The 22,702-nt window shown below is 43.1% G+C and overlaps 1 protein-coding gene across 6 annotated transcripts in view; it reads left to right on the top strand.

The window, feature by feature from the left end:
- Nucleotides 1–10,816, top strand: part of LOC4815236 (Kv channel-interacting protein 1) — a 78,787-nt gene extending 67,971 nt beyond the window's left edge. For 4 of the 6 annotated variants that reach the window (XM_033383553.1, XM_033383552.1, XM_033383550.1 and 1 more), the window contains 3 exons: nucleotides 1,781–1,854; nucleotides 6,837–7,049; nucleotides 7,570–7,826. In XM_033383553.1, the coding sequence (XP_033239444.1) occupies nucleotides 1,781–1,854; nucleotides 6,837–7,049; nucleotides 7,570–7,680 (398 nt within the window). In that variant the 3' untranslated portion in view covers nucleotides 7,681–7,826. Of the gene's footprint in view, nucleotides 1–1,780; nucleotides 1,855–6,836; nucleotides 7,050–7,569; nucleotides 9,321–10,748 lie in introns of those variants that run through there. The other 2 variants (XR_004470186.1, XM_033383554.1) reach the window with 2 other exon arrangements.
- The last annotated feature ends 11,886 nt before the right edge of the window (nucleotides 10,817–22,702 follow it).

Raw genomic sequence — 22,702 nt, 5'->3', positions numbered from 1 at the left:
AGCAGCTGGGAGCAGATGCCATCTTTTGGCATTGAGCTTTGACCTTGCCAGCCCAGCCCCAGCCCCAACCCATCTCCATCTCCATCTCTGAATGGGAGTTTGTGCGTGTGGACGTGGCACTCTGCGTCATGCGTCATAAAAACACATTAGGCATCAAACGGCGACAATAAATTTTGACAAATAAATTTATACACTCCCCTGTGCTCGTACATACAGTACGTTTCGCCACTTTAAGGTGGTCCAAAGTTTAAAGTTCAGCCCTCGATGCTGTATCAAATGATGAGGGGGATATAGGGTATCAAAAAATATGCTCGGCCTCGCAGAATCATTCAATCCTTCAGTTGGCTCTAAAATATAAGAATAGCTACCAAATCATGAACTATTTTATGCCACTCTCTTGCTGAAGGCGCTGTCGGCATACTCGCTAATTTAAGAGAGTTATCAGAGCTCTTCAGGCAGTTACCATTGTATTACTTTGGCATTCTTTCTTAAGTTGTTATCGAACTGGAAGCACTGGAATAGGAACAGTATACAGTGAACAGTATACAGAATTAAATTCAGATATGTGACCTCTCGCTTTATGGTCTCTCACTTTTAAAATGCACTAAAAAGGGCAATTCTGGCTCTTTTTCTTTGCGGCCAGCTTACAGCTTTGTGACGGGGTATGAAAGCTCGCTCCTAAATGAGATTTGATGCGACTTTATGAGCTGACGTCTTCGACCCGCCAAAGAGGTGTAAACATCGTGAGCGCATAAACCGACAAAAAAGTTCAGCATCAGCGGCAGCCAAGAGCATCCAAGAGCATCCAAGAGCATTCAAAAGCATCCAAAAACAGCAACAGTCATAAACATAAACGCGAATCGTAAAATTACGGAAAAGCAAGGAGTGAGAGGAATGGGAATGAAATAATCAAAACGTTATGTGATGGCCAGATAAAGACATTTTTTCGCTCTGTACTGGAGAGGAGGAGGGGGGCTGAAGGGGAGCAGTGCGAGTAAGTGCGCTAAGTGCTTTCGGCGCAAACCCAAAAAGAAGTCAGAGATCTCCCAGCACCAGAACAAGAACCAGAACTCGTTGAGCCCTCATAAGTAGGCAACACTTTTGTCTGTGGCAGCAGCCGCAAGGGGAATTGAGAATGTTCAAATGGAAGCGGTAGCGCCAGGGGACAGCAGGAAGGGCAGGGGCCGTGCCAGTGCCAGAGCTTATCAGCAGCCACAAGAGACACTCGCATAATTAGCTGCGAACTGTTTTCCACCCCAGCCCCAGCCACAGCCCCCAGCCCCAGCCCCAGCTTCCATTGAAACTTTTGGGCGAAAAATGTTGACTTTTCCTGTGATAAACAGGAACGATTCAAGGAAAACATGGAAAAACTTTTATGGTTGACAAAACTGAAAGGAAAAGCGAAAAGTTTTTGTTGCCAAGACGCAGACGAAGACGAAGACGACGACGACGACGAGGACGACCCACATAAAAGATTCGACCCAAAAACCAGGACCCCATTCATATCTTTATGCTGGCCAACTATCGAACTATGTATTTTATAGCTTCCTTTTGTGTATGTGTATATGTATGTGTAGAGTTGAATTGATAATGTTACCAAAGCAAAATGTTAAATGCTTCAGTTGAGACCTAATTGGTCTCGTTTTGCCGCTAGCCAGCCAGCCAGCCAGCCAGCCAGCGATTGGAACTCTCACATTTAACGCTCTCCTTTTCTTTGCTTTCATTAAACGCACACCAACAACAATGTACGACGCCATCCAACAACGACATTTAACAACAGCCAACCCAACCTTATACGCACATTATGTATTCAATACACTGGATCAGGATCGCAGCGGTATTGTCAGCTTTGAGGTGAGTTCTAGCTCTAGATACTATCTGAAAACAGTTGTTATAAGCCTTCTTGTTCCACGCTTGGTGGAAAGACTGGGAGACTGTGGAAAATTCTGGTATACAATAGGGAAAAATCGTATTTCCAAATTATTCATTAAAGATGGCTGATCAAAGATACTATTTCATATCGATAGCAGCAGCAAAATCACCCCGAATCAAGCCAAACCAACAACTCTTGGTAATAACAATGTCCGCAAACCAAACCCAATGGTCTCAAACTGAGGGCAATGCAATGGGAAACATTTGAGCAGCTCATTTCCGTCCGTCTAGCTGCCGAGACACAACATCTATACGGTAGGTCTGCAAGGAGGTCGAACTAATGGACTTTCATGTGTCCCGGTACGAAATTGCGGTTTGGATTGGACTGGGGAGCAGAGCAGAGTGAAGGAAATTGAGAAATTGTCTTAGAAATCAACTTTCGTACAAACAAAATGTGGCACTGAGCCCGAGCCATTTGCAATTAAATCGAATCGAATCGAATCGAGCCAAAGCAAATATCCCTTAATGGCATGACCATGTGTGTGTGTGCTCGAAGCAGTATGTCATTCAGGAGCACTGAGAGCTGCGCTAAATTTGTGGCTAACTACATAATTGAACGGACGAGTCCGGGGTCCAGAGTCGACAGCTGGCAGTCATCACTGCAGTTTATCAGAATGCTGTTTCTCACTGAATGGGGCATCGTTATCCATAATTAATCCTGCCACTCAATGGGCAAGGCAAGTGCGTAGAATTCGAGTACTTCGAGACAAACAATTCAATTTAATTCACTTGGTCGCCGCTCTCTGTTAATCCTCGGACCATGATGCGGCGTAAAGAGAAACTCGTGAGAAGGGGAACTCCTGCAAAAGCAGCATCCCATCCCCGAAGAAGCAGGAGGAATGGACCTAAGTACAATGAAATTACTTTAGACATTTTAAGTATAAAATATGGCTGACAGCTGAGTCGAGCCAAGTCGAGTTCGGTGTGTAACTGGGAGTCCAGAAGCAAAAGTTGTGTGGCATCGTGAGTCGTCTCTAAATGAAGCTGATTTGGCTCCCTCCCTGGGAAGGATGAGCGGGAGTGGTAGAGTGGTGGAGTGGCGCCAAATGATGCTGCAAAATGCGCAAAGCAAGCAACAGCCATGGCAACTCCTCCACCAGCTCCTCCTCGTCCCGGGTAATCGCATTTAGTTACGGTTTATTAGTGACAGCAGCAAAACGGCGGAGAACAAAAAGCCCAAAGTCCATTGCTCTGCCAGATACATAGATGTTTGAGCGCTCTATTAACTGCCGGCTCATAAAAGTTGTAATAAGTACAGAGCACACAACAAGACTGGAGACCCTCTCGCAGCCTACTCGTCCCCTCGCCCTTTAAGTAATCAAAGCGTGGCGCCTCCTTTGGCCCATTTTCGGGCCCAGAAAAGTGTTCGGCTATTGGGAAGGGAGGTATACGTTTTGAGGAGCAGTATAATTACAAGTCTGAGGAGATCTGCGAGCATAATGGGAAGAAAATGAAGTTTGTGCAGTAGTAAAACCAAATTGAAGAATAGTTAAACGCCAAAGGAATCATAGTAAGTAGAACAAGTAATTAAAATTGAATGTATAGAATAGGAATATTGAGTAAGAATAGTACATACATATTTATTAGCAATTAGAATTGGGAGCACCTAAAGCACAGAAATGAACAAAGGACAAAACAGGACTTGCACTGTGGCTCTGCAACCTATAGCCATTTTATTTTCAACCCCAGAAAATATGTTAAACTTCCTTTTCACTCTTTATTCAATCGCAGTTCAGAAGGCTGGCCTTCAAAATTAATCAAAACATACAGTATATAGAGTCCATGAGAAAAGCTAGATAAAATCAAAAAAACTAAAGATAGTTGCTAGCGAAAAATGTGGCACATTTAATGGCAGCTTCCGCTGCATTTTGCCAGCTTTCTTTTTACTTTCCACAAATTTCCTTTCTCTCTGTTGGCAGCTATTTCGTTCATTTTCGCTGGCGGGCAACACTGCGGATGGCAGCAGCCAAAGCGAAAGGAAAACCTCGAAAAAAAATAATGCGCCAAAATCAAAAATCAAGGAAAATGTCTCGAAATTGAAATCAGAGGAGGGAACTGGAGAGTGAGGGATTCCAGGGGGGTGGGCGGACAGAGATATAGTTGCCACTAGATGCCGCGTGTTTCTCTGCTGTCGCCTGTCATTGTCAACATTTCTATTCCAGCAAAGACAAAGCAAAAAATCGAATACATTTCTGCAGTTTGTGAGACGGAGAAATGCGGAATTTCTGCGACCCCCGGCACCCTCTCTTTCCCATTCTCTCCCACTCGATCGCCCTTTTGTTTGACTGTCGTCTGGCCCCATCCACACCCCCAACCCCCCCTTGGGAGCATGCAAATTGCAAATAATTTTTCTCCACTTTATTCACTGTCTTGACTGCCCCTGCAATGTCCGAACATGAACTCCACTTCCGGCCGTGACGCCTTCAAGCCAGCCCCAGCCGCAGCCGCAGCGAGAGAGGGGAATGTGTTGCGGCGTGGGGAGGTGGCTCTGGTGTTCTGGAGAAAGCACACAGCGCCATTGAAACGATGAATTATGGCGATTTTAACGCCAACTTTGTCATGCAGGGGTCCTGTGGCAGCGACTAAGAGGAGCACAGGCAGAGCTGGATACCCACAGAAGACAGAACACAGAAGACACTAGTGTGTGTCCCTTCACGCCATAAAAAAGCGACGCAGATAAACGCAAAAACCCAAGTCAAACAATAGGACCAGACCTCCAGAATGGACAGAACCGGGAGGAAAAGGCGGAAAAGGAGGCGAGGCCTTGCTAGAGAGGAGCTCGTGACACGAACAGGGATAAAAGAGCCCTTTACATCTCACGTACTTCGAATAATAAGCACAATCACGTCCGCAGTCCATCACTGAGGGAGAGAGACCAAAATGTACAGTCGTGCACACACACACGCATACGAAATATAAACCCACATGCATACACATAAGAAAGTCCTCCCTGCCCCTCCAAAGCAGCTTATCTCTGTGAGCCTTTAGCTTTTTTCCGGCCTCGCCATTTTCGCCGTTGAATAATGACCTCAAAATTGTAATGACTACAAGGCACGTACTCGATATAAAGCATGTACAACCGCCTCTCGCGGGGCAGGCGAAAGGCAAGGGGCAACGGGGCACGGGGCACGGGCATGGGGCAAGGGCAGGAAGTGCCCGGTAAAAGGCAAAGGCAAACCCCTAGTTTTGTATGTGACGGTCGGACTAAGTAGACTTCCGCTTTTCAATTAAGTTTCACATATTGTTGCAAGGTGTTTTATGCGCGATTTGCATGACAGTCGCGTTTATTAAACTGCCAACAGGAGTAGAGCACACACAGAGGGCCCAACATCAGAGGGAATAGCTAACAACAAGAACAATGAGAGCCACAAACACACAAAGCTGTCATGGCCGTACTGAAATTGTGGGTTGGGGCCAATACGCCAAGAGGGAAGGCAAAGAGAGTGCCAGCGACCTGTTTACGCTGGCAGAAAAGATAAATTGCTCAAGTGTGTGAGATAAAAGCAATTGAGAAGGCGTCATACCAAAGCAGGAGTACAGTACAGTGAATACAGTACCAAGAGCAGCAATTGTGGCATCTACTCGTATGAATGTTGAATGCTGAAAGCAGAAAGCAGTGAAAAATTACTTACGGCTAGTCAGAAGTGCCACAAGCAGTGCAAAATGGCGGAGCCTGACATGCCCCCAGCAGCGGGGTACACCGCCATTCTATTGGATTATCGGCCACTTAAGAAACATAAGAATTGAGGGCATTCATCTACTTCCAACGCTCGCGAAAATACCCGCAAACTCTGGCATAACATTTTCCATATTTCGGAAATTTTGGAAGCCTTTTTTAATGGCAAGGAACAAATATATAGATATGTGTTTTCTGTGGAACAAACCCTGATATGGAAAACAATTTTCTTAATATTATTTAGAAAACTCTAGAAAACTTTGATCCGCGTTAAAAAGTATTTTTCGAAGAAAAATTCCGATTCCAACAACCACCATGGAATGCTCGTACAGCCCCCGATGCTGGTCAGTATTCGCTTAAGAGGGGACACTTCCACACTTTGCTTCCCTTTAATACTCCTATAGGATTTTCCATTTTTAAACTTGTTGTTGTTGTGGCATTTTGATATTCTCTGCCATTTGTCTACGTCGAATGGTGAAAGTTGGTGATGTGTCTTGTACTTGGTCTAACATCGTTTTTCGTTGAAACTCGTGCCAGTTTTTCTATTCCATTTCGGTTTGATAAATTAGTTGGACATTGCAATTGCCCAAATGGCCAGAACAACACACAAATGATGCCTCTGCTCCAGCTCCAGCTTCAGCTCCAGCTATTGCCCCCTGGCCACTGGCTGCTGGCTCGCTTTTGCCTCCCATTCGGTTTGTCCGGGATAGTATGCAAACTCAGTCTTCTGTCAGCTGTGGCTAGGGCCTTGCCGAAATATCTCAACACCTCCTACAGTACAAGTCCTGAGAGGAGAGGGTCGTAAAAAGTTTCGCCCACTCCACCGCAAGTTCTTATCTAGGTACATTTGTCATACAAAGCATAGGAATAAATGTCTACTTCAGCTTCAGAAGCAGTACTCGCAGCAGGAACAGCAGCAGCAGAAAACAGATGGGGGAAGGGGGATGGGGGATGGGGGATGAGGCATGACAAGGCTATCGCCAGGAAGACGATGTACAGCACGTGCTCATGGGCTGCGGTTTACGAGCAATTTCTTAAAACATATTTTCAATTTCTTTTATACCTCTAATTCTGTATGTCCCAAGTCTCCATGTCTGAGGGGCTCGCTGAGGGCCTCACTCTCACCTCAGTGGTGTGCCCGTGCCCCTCTCTTGGTCCTCTCTTTTCCAGCTGTATACTTACGCGAGCTTGCTTTTTCTTGTCTTTTTTTTTGTTGTTGCTGCCACAGGACTTCGTTCAAGGACTTTCGATATTGTCGCGTGGCTCTGTGGAGGAGAAACTGCGCTGGACCTTCTCGCTGTACGACATCAATGGAGATGGCTTCATTACGAGGGAGGAAATGACTGACATTGTGACTGCCATATACGAGCTAATGGGCCGCCTGCCCGACGAGTATCCCGAGGAGGAGAAGATCAAGGGCAAAGTGGAGCAAATCTTTCAGGTATGTGTCCCCCCCCCCCTTGCCACCCCTGCCCCCTGTACGCTTGCCCGGCCCTGCTGCTGGGGAAATCTAAAACCATTCGCAGCGATTATTTATGCTAATTATACGATTTGAATTTGTGTCTGGACGAGTGCACGAACATGAAACTTATTTACTTTGCATTATGCAAATGCAAATTGTCTATTTCAATTTGCTGCCCAGAACAGCTCTCTACCCGCCGGGGGGAGGGGAACACTTGGGAGCGGAGCGACTTGGCTTGCCAGTCACGCATTGTCATTAGAGGTCGTTGCCTTGTTGCTATTGGGCTTGGGCTTGGGGCTAGCACTCGAAATAAATTGGGCAAAGCAAATTCGCACGCGACACTTCTGAAATTATGTTTTGGGAGAGCGATGAGAAATTGACGATAGATGATAGATGGCCCTCGAAATCATTCACAGTCCATCACCAAGATCTCAAACTGTCATTGCATTACAGAGCTAGGCTAGGTTTATTCCAATTGAAATCCTCCTCTATTCCACAGAAAATGGATATCAATCGCGATGGCGTTGTGACGCTTGAGGAGTTCCTAGAGGCCTGTCGCAACGATGATGCCATTTCCAGATCTATGTCCGTATTTGATACATCATTCTGACCATATCCGACCGACAAGGGCGATGAGTACACGGTGCGACGGCCGCGGCGCAGTCGCAGCCAGCAGCAACGACAGCAGGAGCCAGAGAAACGTAAGTCAAACCACAAGACGAAGAACAAGCAACAGCAAAAACAACAGCAACAACATAGCACTAGACAGCAAGCGGCAGCCATAGGCTGCCACATCATCGACATGGACGGTGGCAGCGGCGGCAGCACCACACCCACAACAACATCAGCGGCAACGGCCAGCACAATGAACTGCAACATCCACCACCACCAGCAGCAGCAGCACCACCAGCAGCAGCACCACCACCACCACCACGAAGAGGAGTACGATGAGTACGATGATGAGGAGGATGACAAAACTGACGATGATGATGATGAGGATGAAGACGGCATTAGTCGCACGGCTATTTGTCGGCACTGCCAACGTCCCCAATGGGAAGTCCTTCAGCGACCAATGCGCCAATACAGATCCCGTTCCAAATCCACGTCCAAGTCGCACAAGCGCAGTAAGAGCAGGAAGCGCCAGCCAAATCATCAGAGGACGGGGCAACACCATCAACAGCATCAGCATCAGCATCAACCGACGCGCTGGCCCGAGCTGAACGTGGCCAACGAGCAGGCCATTCGCTTCCGCTGCCCGCAGGTGGGGCCGCAGGTGGGTCGCGACCTGCACACACCGCAGCCCATGCACTTCCACCATCCGCAGTCACAGCCCCAGCTACAATCGCAGCTGCAGTTGCAGCCCAAGATGGCTGCTGGATCAAAAAAGAGCAAAAGAAAATCCCGACAACGTCAGCAGCAGCAGCAGCACCAGCAGCAAAAGGATGCGCACGCTCCAGAAGGAACAGAGCTCACTCGAAGTCCAGCCACAGCCCGAGCCCAACCAAGGGCGGCAGGAATGGCAGCCGGAGGAGGCGTAGAGGTAGCTCAGCTGCCTTTGCCCCCATTGCACGTGGTTGTGGGTGGGCCGGGAGAGGGAGAGGGCGAGGGAGAGGAGGAACAGCAGCTGCCCGCCACGCCGGACTCGCCGTCGCTGGTGACGGTCAGCACTTGGTACACGGTGGCCAAACAGGGTGTCTCCTGCTAATCTGTGCAGTGAGTATCCGTATTCTCGCCGATCCCTGAGTCCCCGAGTCCCGAGTCCCCGAGTCCCTGAGTCCCGAAAAGTAATCTAGTCAAAGCCGAATGCCAAACGCTCTCTCCGCCATTCGCCATTTCAGTTAACCTTTTGAATCGGTCGAGTTGTTGTTGTTGTTCGTTTCTAGATATAAATAATATATACCAAACATACTCGTATATATAGTACCTACAGAACATACATATATCTATATATATTGTTTATGCATACGTATGTGTGTTTTATTAAAGCTAAATTTGTTTTGCATTTCTGTTACTTCTACCTATAATTATTGTTATCGTTATTATTTTGTATTAGCTAAATTAAGTTATCAGAGTTCTTTGTTCTCTCTGTGTGTGTATGTATGTATGTGTACATTGATCGATGTTGCAAACTGTCAAATGTGTTATAGTCTTAAATATAGATATCTATGGAAATTATATATAGGTTGATGAATTGCATAACAGAAGGGCCCCAAATAAATTTATTTGAAAAGAGTATGTTTACAAATTGTATCCTTTTTGTTTGATCTTCGTTTGTTTAACTTTTCCCCTACTCCAACCATAATATTCATATACATAAATGTTGTTAGATGTCCTAGAGTTACAAATTGACGTTAGCTGTGATGGAAAAACAAAACCGAAACCGAAACCGAAACCAAAACCAGAAGAAATACAATATATTGTATGAATAAGAATATGCCTAATATACAAAACTGTAAAATAAAGTGGGTAAAACTCGAGGCAGGAGATGTATTGCTCAAGAAACGAGATCTATTGTAAGCGTAAGCAGGATCAAAGTGATTCTGAATATGGGTGTGAGTGTGGGAGTGCGAGTGCAACTGTGAGTGTGTGCGCAAAGGAAGAACCAGAGACCAATCCTGAAAAAATACATTCAACTTTACTACATATATATATGTAAAGAGTAGAGAGGTCTGGTCTGTCGAAATGCAACAATTTTTACTCTTCAATGAAATTCCGCGAATAAAAGTGATGTTTATTCTTTAATTATATTTCAGCGCAGCACTTTTCAATGTCAAATGGAAATTAATCGAAAACCCCACACGGTAAAAAGTGATACAGAATTGTGAAAAAGTGTGGTAATATTATTATTGCTTATTGAATGAAACGAAACGTAACGAAACGAAATGAAACGAGTATGCAGATTAAATGAACAGAGTAGAGGACACTTTCAGCAAATAAAGTGTCGTCGTTTGACAGGAGAAAAAATCGCTGTCATTGAAATGCAAATTAAATAGTATTTCGCTCGACTCGAAACGGGAGCAGATACATACAACATAGATACTCGTAAAATGATTAAAAATGTGAAACTCTTTGGCAAAAAAATATGTACATATGTATGTGTTGCATTTAGGTAGCCGCTTTTTGCGTGATTACTCGTACTCGTACTCGTACTCGTATTTTAGCCAACTTTCTTCTTCTTTATTGGGCAAATTTAATTGGATGCGACGCCTGTCATGCCATTATTCTACTCCACTCTATATGTATTATAAACGAATTTGTATGTGTGTGTGCCAACTCTTTTCAAACTTTGTTCGAGGAGCAGGAGCCCATTGACGATGCGAGTTGGGCAAAGTTTGCTAAGCGTTAACTTTTTTTGCTAACTGTTATTGCTTGACATGCTTTTGGTTGTTGTTGTTTTCATTATGCCACATTGGACACAACAAGGAAACACACATGCCTACACACACACACACACACACACACAGACAAGCAAGACAAAGCAAACAAGGATACAAACGCATGGGAATTGAAATTCGTGTATGGCAATTAAAATATCTGCTTTATTTCTCTTTCTCTCTCTCTCTCTCTCTCTCTTTCTCTTCCTCTTTTTCTCTGCTTATTGCTGCTGGCCCGGTACACACACACACACACGCACGCACACGCATACACTCATATTCAACCACATACGCATACTAGCAGAAATTTGCATAAAAACAAAATGAAATGCGCAACGAGAAAAAGCAACGCGATTCTGACAAAAAAAAAACCAAAAATGAATATACATAGCTACCAAATGTCCATAAATATGCAATTATGGTCAAGAGTGTGGATGTGTTTATGCAGCGACTACATATAACTGCAACAAAATGCAGCGACATCGCAGCAGTCCAGTCAGAGCACCAGCAAGAACAACAACAACAACAACAACAAAAACAACAGAAACAGCTATGAACATACTCCATTGGCTGCATAATTAGCAGGGTGGCATTTAATGGGTTAGCCGCAACCCCAAACAAGCACTGCTTGCAAGCAGTTCTATCTCTGTAAGTATATTCGCGCGTCATGCAAGTGCAAGCAGCTGCTGCTTGACCATCTGATGGACCCAAGCAAGCAGTTTCGTTCAGTTTTTGAAGCAAAAGCCAAGGCAAATGTTTTAACCCATGTTCTGCATGTAAGTACTCCCCCCATCCCAAGAAATGGCCCATTGAAAATTTATATGTATATGTCTACGGCATACCAAACGAAAGCTTTATACAATGAAAACTAAAACTAAAACTAATACCTTACTCTTAATGATTAAAACAAAGAAAGTACATATATTGAGAAAATTGAATGACAGAAAAACTATATTTATACGAATGAGAAAAACCTAAAGAACAAAACAAAAAACAAAAAAAAAACAAGTCGAAAAACAGGAACTAGCAAAGAAAAATATATGTAAATTAATTTCAACATAATTGAAACTTAATTGGAACCATTTTGACTTTCTACTTAAAATAAAGTATTTAAAAAAAAAGATCTATGTGTAGATAATTAAATGTGAACTCTGTGCTGTCTAAATCAAAATAATGATAACAAACCCATAGAGGAGGACACAGTACCAGTAAATGTAATAGTGTTCCCTTGAGCATGTTGTTGAATTTATTCCATTTGGTTGTTGTCATTGCAAAGTGGGTATTTCCATTGCCAAATTACTCGTATAGGGATCAGAGGGGGATGGCGATGGGGAATGAATGCCTTCTAGTCTGCCTGTATATACTGAGAGATATATGTATGTATGTCCAGTCTGTGCAACCAGGCAACCAGTGAGTGTGTTGGAGAGTATTGGAAGTTGAAGGCAAATCAAATATAAAACAAATGTTTGAATAAGAAATTGGACCACAGCAACAATGCATAAGGCAAACAGTTACAGCAACTAAAACTACAACAAAAGGAGTAGCATTAACCGATATCCCATGAATGTATGTACGTTGTACACACATACATACATACAGCGTAGACCTGTATGCTTACAATACGAGTATTTATCAAGTGAATTGGTGTGTTAATGTAATTTTTTGTAGCTAGATATAAGTGACACAAACACTAACAGTCAAAAGCAACAAACGAAGATGAAGAAACTATTAGAAATAGAAGAGAAAATGTTGAAAATGAATTCTCAATGTATATAGTGTGGAAATGGTTTTTCATTTGCTTGCAGTTCGCAGTTAAACCTACTAAAGAATCCTTCTCTATATTACTCTAAACTCAAAGTAATTGTTGCATTTTAAAACCCCTATATTTACAATACATAGCTGTGTACTTTAGCTGTAGTCTTCCAGGAGTAACCGAAACAGCAAATTAAACTGAAACAGAAAAAGAAACCGGAGCAGAAACCGATACAGAAAACACACTAGTCGTCAGGTGAGGCGATGTGAACTCTATTCCAAGTAGATGAAAACCTGTAGCAAAATTGTACCTTAGCTGAAAAACCTCGAAAGCTTTCAAAACATAAACTAAAACTAAATCTACAACTAAATTTAAATTCAACGAAGACCTTACAAATGAAAAACCAACCGGAATATAAATTGTAAAACAATAAAACTTATAAATAGTCGAAATCGTGTCCAAAGCTCTTTAACAATAATTGTGTTGCTGTCGAAATCAAGGCGTTCAATATCATAATGGGATACGACTATATATGTACATACTATACATACGAAAAATTATATTATTTTTAGATAAATGTTATCAATGGCGTCGGAGTCATAGGCAAACAAACCTAGCAACCTCTATAGCAAACTCTACCCAAAACTATCTGAATTCCCCCCCTGAAAACGCTCCCATGGTTATTCAAAGTAAAGTCCTTCAAACCATTGGTTTCCTTCTACATATGTATGTAAGCTAAGCGGGATCCGATCTGATCTGATCCCAGGCATCCACGACAATATAGAACCCAATATAGAACTCGAAAACACGAACCTGACTATCCGACACAACCTATAAGCCGATAAACCTGTGCAATACGATACTCCCCCACGTTCAATCCGTACCCACCCCAGAACGAAGCCCCCGTCTAAGCCCCCAGCCCGATTTCAATCTTGAGATCTTGAGAACACACACGCACACAATTCTCAGTTGGTGGAAAATCAGTCTTACATCACAGTTCTTTTTTCTCTCTCTCTCTCTCTCCCTTTCTCTCTCTAGCTCTCAATCTTTTTCTGTGTTAGTCTGTGTGTGAATTAGCAATAAAATCTTAAATGCAAAATCTATTTCAAACAAATAATGTGTCAAATTTTCAACAACAAAAACAAATTCAAAGAAAAGGATGGCAAGCAAAAGATGAAGAAAAATAATGAAAGAAACAATTGGAGGATTGCCAACCAAGTTGCAAGTATTTTCCAGGCCTAAGCCTTAAAAGTGTAAACCAAGAAACTTGAATTAGAAGAATCGTAATGAGAAAAAAACGTTATTGTATAGAGAAGCTCCTTGGAGGGCGCGTGTGGCTTTTTTTCCTTATTTATAAGCTGTTGAAATCAAATTTTACTAAACGAAATTAAGTATTGAACAAAGCCAAGAAAGTCATTTAAAAGGAAAATAAACGAAAAATTTAAGAAATATGTACTAAATATAAAAAACATAAAAAAAAAGAAAAAAAAATCTCGTTTTAGAGAAATATTTGAACTTTCAGTTATTGCTGTAAAAACTGTATTTGTACATCTACATATATGTATATGTATATATGTATATCGTATTAAAGAAACAAAAACAGAAAATACATGTCATACAATAGCATAGGCCTAAGAAACAATTTAAAATACAAAAAAACTAGCGATAGACGAACATTTCAGCCCAACAGCTCTGAATTGTCCAAGAGCGGGTCCAGAATGCAGATGGACAGACGGACAAATAGACCAGTGCGAGAGGAGTATATCAAAATCCGAATTGTTATCAAACGCAAACGAGCAAAAGCAAGAGCAAGAGCAAAAGTTTTTAGCCAATGAGTCAAACCAAAAGAGAATTTCAAGTTTTATCAATTGATCGATCGGTCGCTTCCCAGGTGATCCTCAAAGATGTGATGGAAGTGGAAGCCGATGTACTAGCGTCAGGCTCTGACCAGAGCGACTATCATCACTGAGTTTGACCATCAGTTCCCAACTGAGCGAAACGAAACGAGATGAGACGAAACAATTGAGCAAAATAAATGTTATAAACACAATTACAAATTGAAAATTGATAATTACGAGTATATACACATACATATATACCCAGCAAACTAGTTGTAAACATAGCTGATCTTTTTGGTGTAAATTTTAAATGAGAAAACCAAACGAACAAACCAAACAACTTTCCATGCAATAAAAACAAACTAAATGTTTCAAAACTAAAAAACAAAACCCAAAAAACAAAAACAAAAAACATTGTTTAAATGCAAATTGCATGAACCAAAAACAAACAAAAAATACTACGGAAAAAAACTTAATTAAATGAAAAAAAAATATTTTTTTTGTGAAGTTAAAATATGTATAAAGAAAATAAAAACCAAAAGAATTATACAAAAAAAAAAGATAAAAGAAGCAATTATTTTTCAATTATTTTGCTAGGATGTAGATACCGATATCATCGCTGTACCTGTTGTGGATCTGGTAAGTGGTACTGCCAAATATCCCCAATAATGGCGAATAAGCAGAGCTCAATGGAGAGGCCCTATGCAGCTCCACAATGAATGCATTAATGATGGACTAGCACAGCCAGTCTGGCGCCACCGCCTCGATGCTTATGCTCCATAATGCGCCTATGATTACTGCCAATGCGGCTGCAATAGGGCTGCCGTCACGCCAAAGGGATTTGCCAGGTTTTTCGGTCGGATAGTGGCCGAAATGGGTTGCAAAATATGTGTGTGCCTGGAATTCAGAGTGCACCAGAGCGGTAAATGGATTGGAAGAGCATATTTTGCCAGCGAATCGAAGAGGAAAATCACTATCAAAGCAGCTGACCAATCCCTGAGTGGCACACGGGCTTGTGCGTGTGGCTGTGCCTGCGGCTCTGCCTCTGCCTCTGCCTGTGGCTGTGTCAGTCCAGTCTGGAGGAGATTAAGACGTAGAGGGAGCCTAGACTGCAGCCAGGGCCAACTCCTTTGACCAGCCACGTCCTGCAATTATAATGCGGTTACGTTCAAAGCACGCACACGAGCAGGGTCAGAGCCTAGAGAGAGAGAGAGAGAAAGCGAAGGAAAAAGGGCCGACAAGGAAACTCACTTAATTGTTACACCAAAAAAAAAAACAGGCAAAGGGAGGACCAGAGCACGCACATGAGAGGTAGGAGGAACTGAAGGCACGGAGGGTAATCGTTAATTAAATCACGTTGTAACGGAAATGAAGTTATTGACAGGCATAAGTGCCTGCTAGAACAGGTCGACTGCCCCTGCTCAGGCCATGGGCGAGGTCCCTGTGTGCGGCAAGGTTTAATTGCCAAACATGTGTATCGCTTTCATGTTCCATTAAAGAATTACCTTATCCACCTCTTGCACCACCCTTCCGTCCGTCCGTTCCCCTATCGAACCACTCAGCATTTCATGGACAAACGCATCTTTTCATTTTATTTTCAATGCCAAACAGTGGACACCATCCGGCACAATCCAGGAGGCCAGCAGCAGCCACACAAAATGTCCGCAAATGCCGGATGGTCAGCCGCATTCGTACATGCGTTCAGGCGTTTATTTGAGCAAGAGAGAAAGGCAGGCATTCTGGACTCTGGAGCCTAGAGCCTGGGAACCTGGGAGCCTGGGAGCCTGGGAGCCTGGGAGCCTGGGTTGTGCTGCCGTCTCTGGCAATAGAGTAAAGAAATGACTGACAAGTTTGGTCAATATTCGGGGTATACCCAGGTCTTAAAATCACAGTCCAATTGGAGCCATCTATGAATGAGCTCAGGCATTCAGATCTGATTAGGAGCTAGTTTCCAAGCTCGTTTTGCAACACCATCAAGTGCTCTTCTCCAAAGATTACATAGAAGTTAGCACAACATCAGCATTAAATTCAGTAAGGACTTATCCCATCCTCAGTTCGTTCTTCCTTAGCATCCTTGGCCAAGACGCGGTTGACAGTTATCGATTGCCCGGGCCGGGCCCTAGACAAGTTTTCGAGTTGAGTTAACCGTAAAACCATTTATGCCATTGTTATATCATCAGATGCTGCCGCACCAGCACCGCCCACAATCGGTTTTTGGGCCAAACTGCGCATAAATATTTACGGGATTATCCCAACTGTTGGCGCAGACATTGACAACGATTAAAGTGGATTGCTGGGACAAGTTGAATGCCGCCAGGCTAAGCCAATCGCAGGAAGCCAGAGTCAGGCAACGCCATCGACCACAGACCATGGAGCATGGCAATTCGAAAACGTTCAATTACCTGTAAGTATTTTCTGCATACCTTAAGGCGTAAAGTTGGCCATAAAACAATTGCTCAAACCAATAATAAAATCTGTTTCGGTGGAAGAGCCGAACATGCCAAATAGTGCTGAGATAGTCGACCAATTCAAAAGGAAAACTACTCGTATTGAATTTTGTCCACTTCCACATTCTTCAATCCCACGCTTGGGGTATCCCATGACAATCCACACACTCTCTCTCATCTTTATATCCATCTATTTATTCACAAACAAGAGCAGCCCATAATCGCATTCAGTGACCATTGCCATTGCCCGGTAAAGATTTCCCAAGTTTTTATGTCTTCATGTGGTGTGTAGTGTGTGCAGTGTGTGTGTTGGCAGGAAATCAGAGTCCGGAGACAGATGAGAATGTCTCTATCTGCCCCATTTTCGGGGGCATTAACAATGTTCTATTCCGTCGAGCTGTTGTAATAAATATGGACATTATGGGAGGCCAGCGACAAGAGGAACAAGAACACGAACTATGGCCAGGCCATAAACCGAAGCACATTAATGCCACAGAGTTTCGACATAAATGTGACACAAATGTCACACACACTTATTGATTTCAGTTCCCGCAGCCATATACACGTCCCCTCCGCTGCAGGAGCAGCAGCAGCTGACAAGAGCCAAAGGCAGTGACAGTCGGGTCGGGGTAAGCGGGTAGGGCGATGAAGTTGAGCAAACCACTTACATCTCGAGTCAACTTAAGGCCAAAGTCACAGACAAAATTGAAAGGCCGTAACCGAAAACCGAAAACCGAAAAACCAAAACTGTAATCAAACACTTTCTGCTCATAGGGGGACTGCGAAGGAGCTGAAGATGGCAACGACGAGGAACAGGAAGACCAAGACGATGACGAGGAGGGAGGGGTAGGGATGGGTCAGACCACAGACACATTGTCCAAGGTGGCCATGTATCGGGGTCGCCCGTACATATGTGTATGTGTGAGTGGGGCCCAGAGATTGCAATTTACACGCTCCTTTGCAAGGCTTTGTGGGGAAAGTCTTTGAGAAGTGGAGGAATCTGTGAATATCCTGAAAATTGGAAATGGCAAATCGGAATTACAGTCCGAATCTGAATGGATTTCAAAGACACCCAAGAAATGAACTTGGTTTTTTTTTTGTTGTCAAATTTCTACACATGAGTGTTTGAAACAGCCGACATCAAAGTCGACACAATATTGGGTCTTCTAAGAGCTTAAGACTTTGAATGCGACATTCAAATCTAAATTGAATGCAAACTACAAGAATCTGAAATCTGGAACTATGGAAACTTCCCTCTTGGAAAGGCTCCCGCTCCCTATTCCAGGGCACGGGGAATGTGCTTGGATATTTGATGCAAAAAAACTTGACATAACTCATGTTCTCCTAAGAGGTTATTGTTGGTTTTACTTTGCCTTTTTTTCTCCTCTCATTTTACCTTTTATTTCGCCCCTGATGGATAAAGTCCTTTTGCTGGCCCCACAAATGGCTCTGCTAGTCTCTTCTCTCCCTTTTTTCCTGTTCCTTTTCCTCTTAGCTTAAGCGGAAACTTTCTTTTCTGCACTCCCTTTTTTTGCTTGTCGTACTTTCTGTTTTAATCACTTAATAAAAAGCGCGCTGAACATCATCAACAACAAATTCCTTACGGGTTTCCTCCTTGGCATTCTCCGGTCCTTTGTTTATCCCTGGCGACAGCAGCCAAAAGGGGGCGTGGCACAGTGGCCGATAGATGGGGCAAATGGGAAAGCAGTGGTGCAGAAGCAGTAAAAGATGGCAACGCTCACCAACAATTAAGTCGCATTTGTAGTAAACTTTTGGATTACGAAAATATGTTAAGACTTTTGTTAAACTTGTCCGGTTGTACGAAAGTTTCTATTCACCCCATCCCATCCCCCCACAGACACACCCTCTCCTAGCCGTACCCTTATCCAGGCAGCTAATTTGTTAGCTTTGCAGTTGCAGCTCTCCCCAGCTCTCGCTCTCGCTTTTTGGGTCTGTCCTTAATAAAGTTTTACATATGAATTAAGCAGGGAATTCTCGTACAAATACAGTCCCACACACAGTCCCCGCAGCAGACTCGCAGGACATTAAGTCAACATTTATGACATTTCTTGCGGCTCCCCTTCCCATGTACCAGTTTTTTTGCATATCTTTTGCAATTGCATTCTAAGTTGGTCGCGTGGCAGTGTCTGGGCCGCTGCAATGCTGCCACCTCCATGTAGACCCCCATCTGTGTGCCCACACCTCTGACCTTTGCCATAGCCCATTTCTGTTTATTTTTGCTCCTTTCTTCCCTCGAACTGGTTTTGTTTTACTTTTTTCCTCAACTTTTTATGATTATTAAAATTCCTGTGTGCTGTGTGTGCTGGGGGCTAAGCTCTTCGATACTCTCTGCTGATTTTCCCTTTATTGCCCAAAAGGAAAATGCCATAGAATCCAGAGGGAGGGGAAAAGAGACACACATAAAGGAATGCCAAGGAGCAACGAAACTGGAGCTTTCTAAATTTGATATTTATTGCAAATTACATTATGTGCCAGGGCACTGACTTAACTGAGGGCTCGATGACTATCATCAACATTCATCCGCATTCATTCACATTCACATTCGAATGCAGACTCGAGAGCGCTTACAATGAACGGGGGTCGATGTACCCAGCAGTCGGACAAAGGGATAACAAATCCACCGATTCCGCCTCGGCTGGATTGCAGTCTTGCGCAGGCTATTTTACCCGTTGGGAGTTCCCATTTGTTGAATGGTTAAGATCGTATCATTACGCTACGCAGAGCCCGACATGTTCAGACTGATTTACTGTCTCTCTTGCACACATTCTTTGTCGTTCAATGTTAGCGCCGTCTGCCGGAGGAGAGCCGGCTATAAATGTAGAGTTGCGGCCGCAGCAGCAACTCACAACGTTCCCCCTCGATGTCTTTATTTTTATCTCCTATAAGAAAGATGATTCATGATAAAAGTTCTGCCCAGAATCTGCCCCAATATCGGCTAACGAAATATTATGTAAATTGTATTACCCCGGTATTTCGTAGTGTAACGCCAGTAATGCCTCCGCTCCATTTATCAACTTGGAAAACGAATACTGTATATTTTATATATTAGTACAATAAAATTGATACGATACACAGATAGTCTTACCAAATCCGCAAAATGTTTCAATTTCGTAACCCAAGCTCAATGACGACTTTGCTGCTATTTGTTGTGATTTCACTTCGGTAAAATTGTACTTTTTGACTATTTTTTGTAAACATTTTGTCGTACAAACATAAAAGTCAGTAAAGGTAAGGGTAAGCAAAGGTATGATCCTACATAGAGCCCTAATACGCGGTCTTATTCTCTTATTTCTTATTTCTTTAAGCTACAACTTTCTCTCTCATGTTTTAATTATACCTATCTTCGCCATTTCGGCTAATTGGGCAGACAGCCATCAACAATGGTCAAGAGGAGCAGCAGAGTCGGGTCATCAAATGCAATGGACCCATGAAATCTCCCTCTTGCTACCTCTCTCTCTATTTATTCTCCTCCATCTCTTTGGTTGCAGGAATTGAAATACCCAAACGGCAAATTGCAGACAATTATTATGCTTAATAACCAGAGGAGAGCGTGAGGGATTCGGAACCCAGAACCCGGACCCTGGGCTTCATAATGACAACAGAGGCTGAGTTCCGCTTAACGATGAGCTCCAGCGAAGCGTTGGGGCTAGGGTTTTCCGGTGTTGGGGCTGAGAAATGCAATTGTGATTGCAATTGTGTCGCACAGGAATTGCGGGTGTTGCTGCTGCCTGCTCCGAGCTATCGCAATCACGATGTCCATGCTGATGCCGATGCCAGTTGTAGCCAGGTAATGTGGCCCTGACTGCCATACACTGGACACTGCGGAGCTCCACCGAGAGCATAATTTGTGTAAACGGCCGAAGAAAATTTAATACACAATTGCCATGAAATTTGAAGTGGGCACCGAGGATTGATGGATGAGAGAATGCCCATAAACATATTGTACGTGGGGGGTCCTTGAATGTACAATCGGAACAGGAACTGTCACGCATTACTGTCTTGTTCGTTAATTGTCGCCAGAGGCCGGGGCCTGGCCAGAGGTCAGGCAGTGCCTCCTGTCATTTGCCAGCTGCACCTCTAATTACGCCACATTATACTCGGAGCTCCAGCCACAAGTAAACGATGGCCATACTTTCCGAGCATGACTGAGAGTCCCGTCGCAAAGAGGAGTTCCATGTACACTATGGGGGGGTGGGGTCTGGGGTAATTTATGCGCATATGTTATTTCCTGGAGCCGCACATAACTCACCCAAAAAATATGCAATCAAAACCATTAAGGCCGCATAATATGGGCCCAATGCCATATCGAGAATGAATGCGGACAGAAGCTATAGACAAGACGGTGGTTGGATAGAATAATAAACCAAAAAAGAAAAAAAAAACGAGCAGAAACGTTGTGAGACGCGGCAAGGGCCGCTGGTCTACTTTTATACCCGGTAATCAGTGAATATACATCTCATAAAACATCTTTTATACGAAATTATATGTAAGAGTGGTATTGGCATCGGAGCCGCATTATCTCTCTCTCTCTCTCTGTCTATTGGTATCGCTGTTCGCAAAAAGGACGAACTGATTTTTTGGCTAATGCGGGGTGGAAGGATCTCTCTTAGTTTTGCTAGCATTTGTCATGAGAGATGATCTAAAACTAGGGACAAAGAGACGAACTGCGACCACCAGCTGTCTTCGAATCTCAGTTCTTCCTATTTCTATCTAAAGCCCTATTTGATTAGAATTTTCAAATATTTTGTCTTTCGAATGTGTATCTCTCAGTTACTTTTTGATGTTCCGATCAGCCACAGTATCTTTTGACTGTGTGTAAGTATCTCAGAACTATATTCTATCAGAAGTAACTCTCTGTAATTTGAAAAAGTGTTTGGCTGTTGTCGTCGCTGCCTGACATTTTAGTGACCCAGATGAAGATACAGATACAGATACAAATGGCCACCACATTTATTCTTAAAAAACCACGTTCCATCGCGTGTATTTATTTATTTATTTTTTTTTTTTTGCCTAATTTACGAAATATCGTCCATCAGAAGTATCTTTAATCAAAAGTATCTTCCAGTGCAAATTGATTTGTTCCTTCTGGCTTTAATACTGAATACTGGTTATTTATACTTTCGTCCCTTTGGGGGCTGTGCGAACTTTTGAAATACACTTGTAATTTTTGTTGTCTCTGAGATCTAGGCGTCCATCGGGACGTACTGACCTTAAGGAGTCGGAAACGCATCCTTCTGGGTGTTAGACCCATACACATCCATCAGCAAACTAATACAACCCGAAAATGTTTCAGCTTCCAAAAATATGAATGAAAAAATAAAGAAAGCTTACATGGAGCAGATGTACACATTAAAATAGTCAGATATCAACTTTTACTTTTGAATAGCACATACATTTTTGAAGATGGTGCAGTTACAGATACTACCAGATAAAAGATATATATTGTTTAAGGAAAATGATAACTAATAGGCATGGATATCATTAAAGAACTTGTTTGAGATTGATAAGGACCCACACATAAATAAACTTTGTAGGGTAGGGACTTTGCTGGTAGGGACTAAGAGACTAAGACTAAAGCCAGATACACAGACTCGCATTCCGAATAATTTTAAGTTGGGTACACATGAAAATACAGATGTCAGTTTAAACACAGGCAGGATCCTCATGGAGGTAAATAGAGCGAAACATCCATTATGAATATGAAAGATGAAACTATAAACTTTTATCTAACTTTTAGATTAATAAAGGTTGTCAAATTTGATGGGACCATTGAAACTCCCGACGCAGACCACCGTGTCTGCTGCTCCGACAACACCTGACATAGTAGTAGCAGTGCTCCTAAACACATGTCGCATTTTATCAGGTTTATATTTATATTCACACAAATGTCCATGCATTGCATAATGCCGCCCGCCGGAGGGATGTGTAGAGATGCCTGCGGTTTGAATGCGCTACTTTAGTCACAGTTATAGTTATTCCCGCTCTCTGCTGGCTGCGGCTTAGCCATGAAACCAAAAACAACACCAAATGCAGAACAGCATCAGTTCCCTGGGTGGGGGTATGGGTCTTTGCTGTGCAGTTGACGATTCCCATAAACATCTGCTGTTTCCGCATTCGTTTCCACTGTTAATTCTGCTCATTTATGTCGGTTCTTCCAGAGATAATGGATCCCATGGGTAATAGATTAGTTTTCTGCTCA

Source organism: Drosophila pseudoobscura, chromosome X (genome assembly GCF_009870125.1).
Source record: "Drosophila pseudoobscura strain MV-25-SWS-2005 chromosome X, UCI_Dpse_MV25, whole genome shotgun sequence".
In the NCBI taxonomy this organism is placed as follows: domain Eukaryota; kingdom Metazoa; phylum Arthropoda; class Insecta; order Diptera; family Drosophilidae; genus Drosophila; species Drosophila pseudoobscura.
This window is presented reverse-complemented; position numbering and strand designations above follow the sequence as displayed.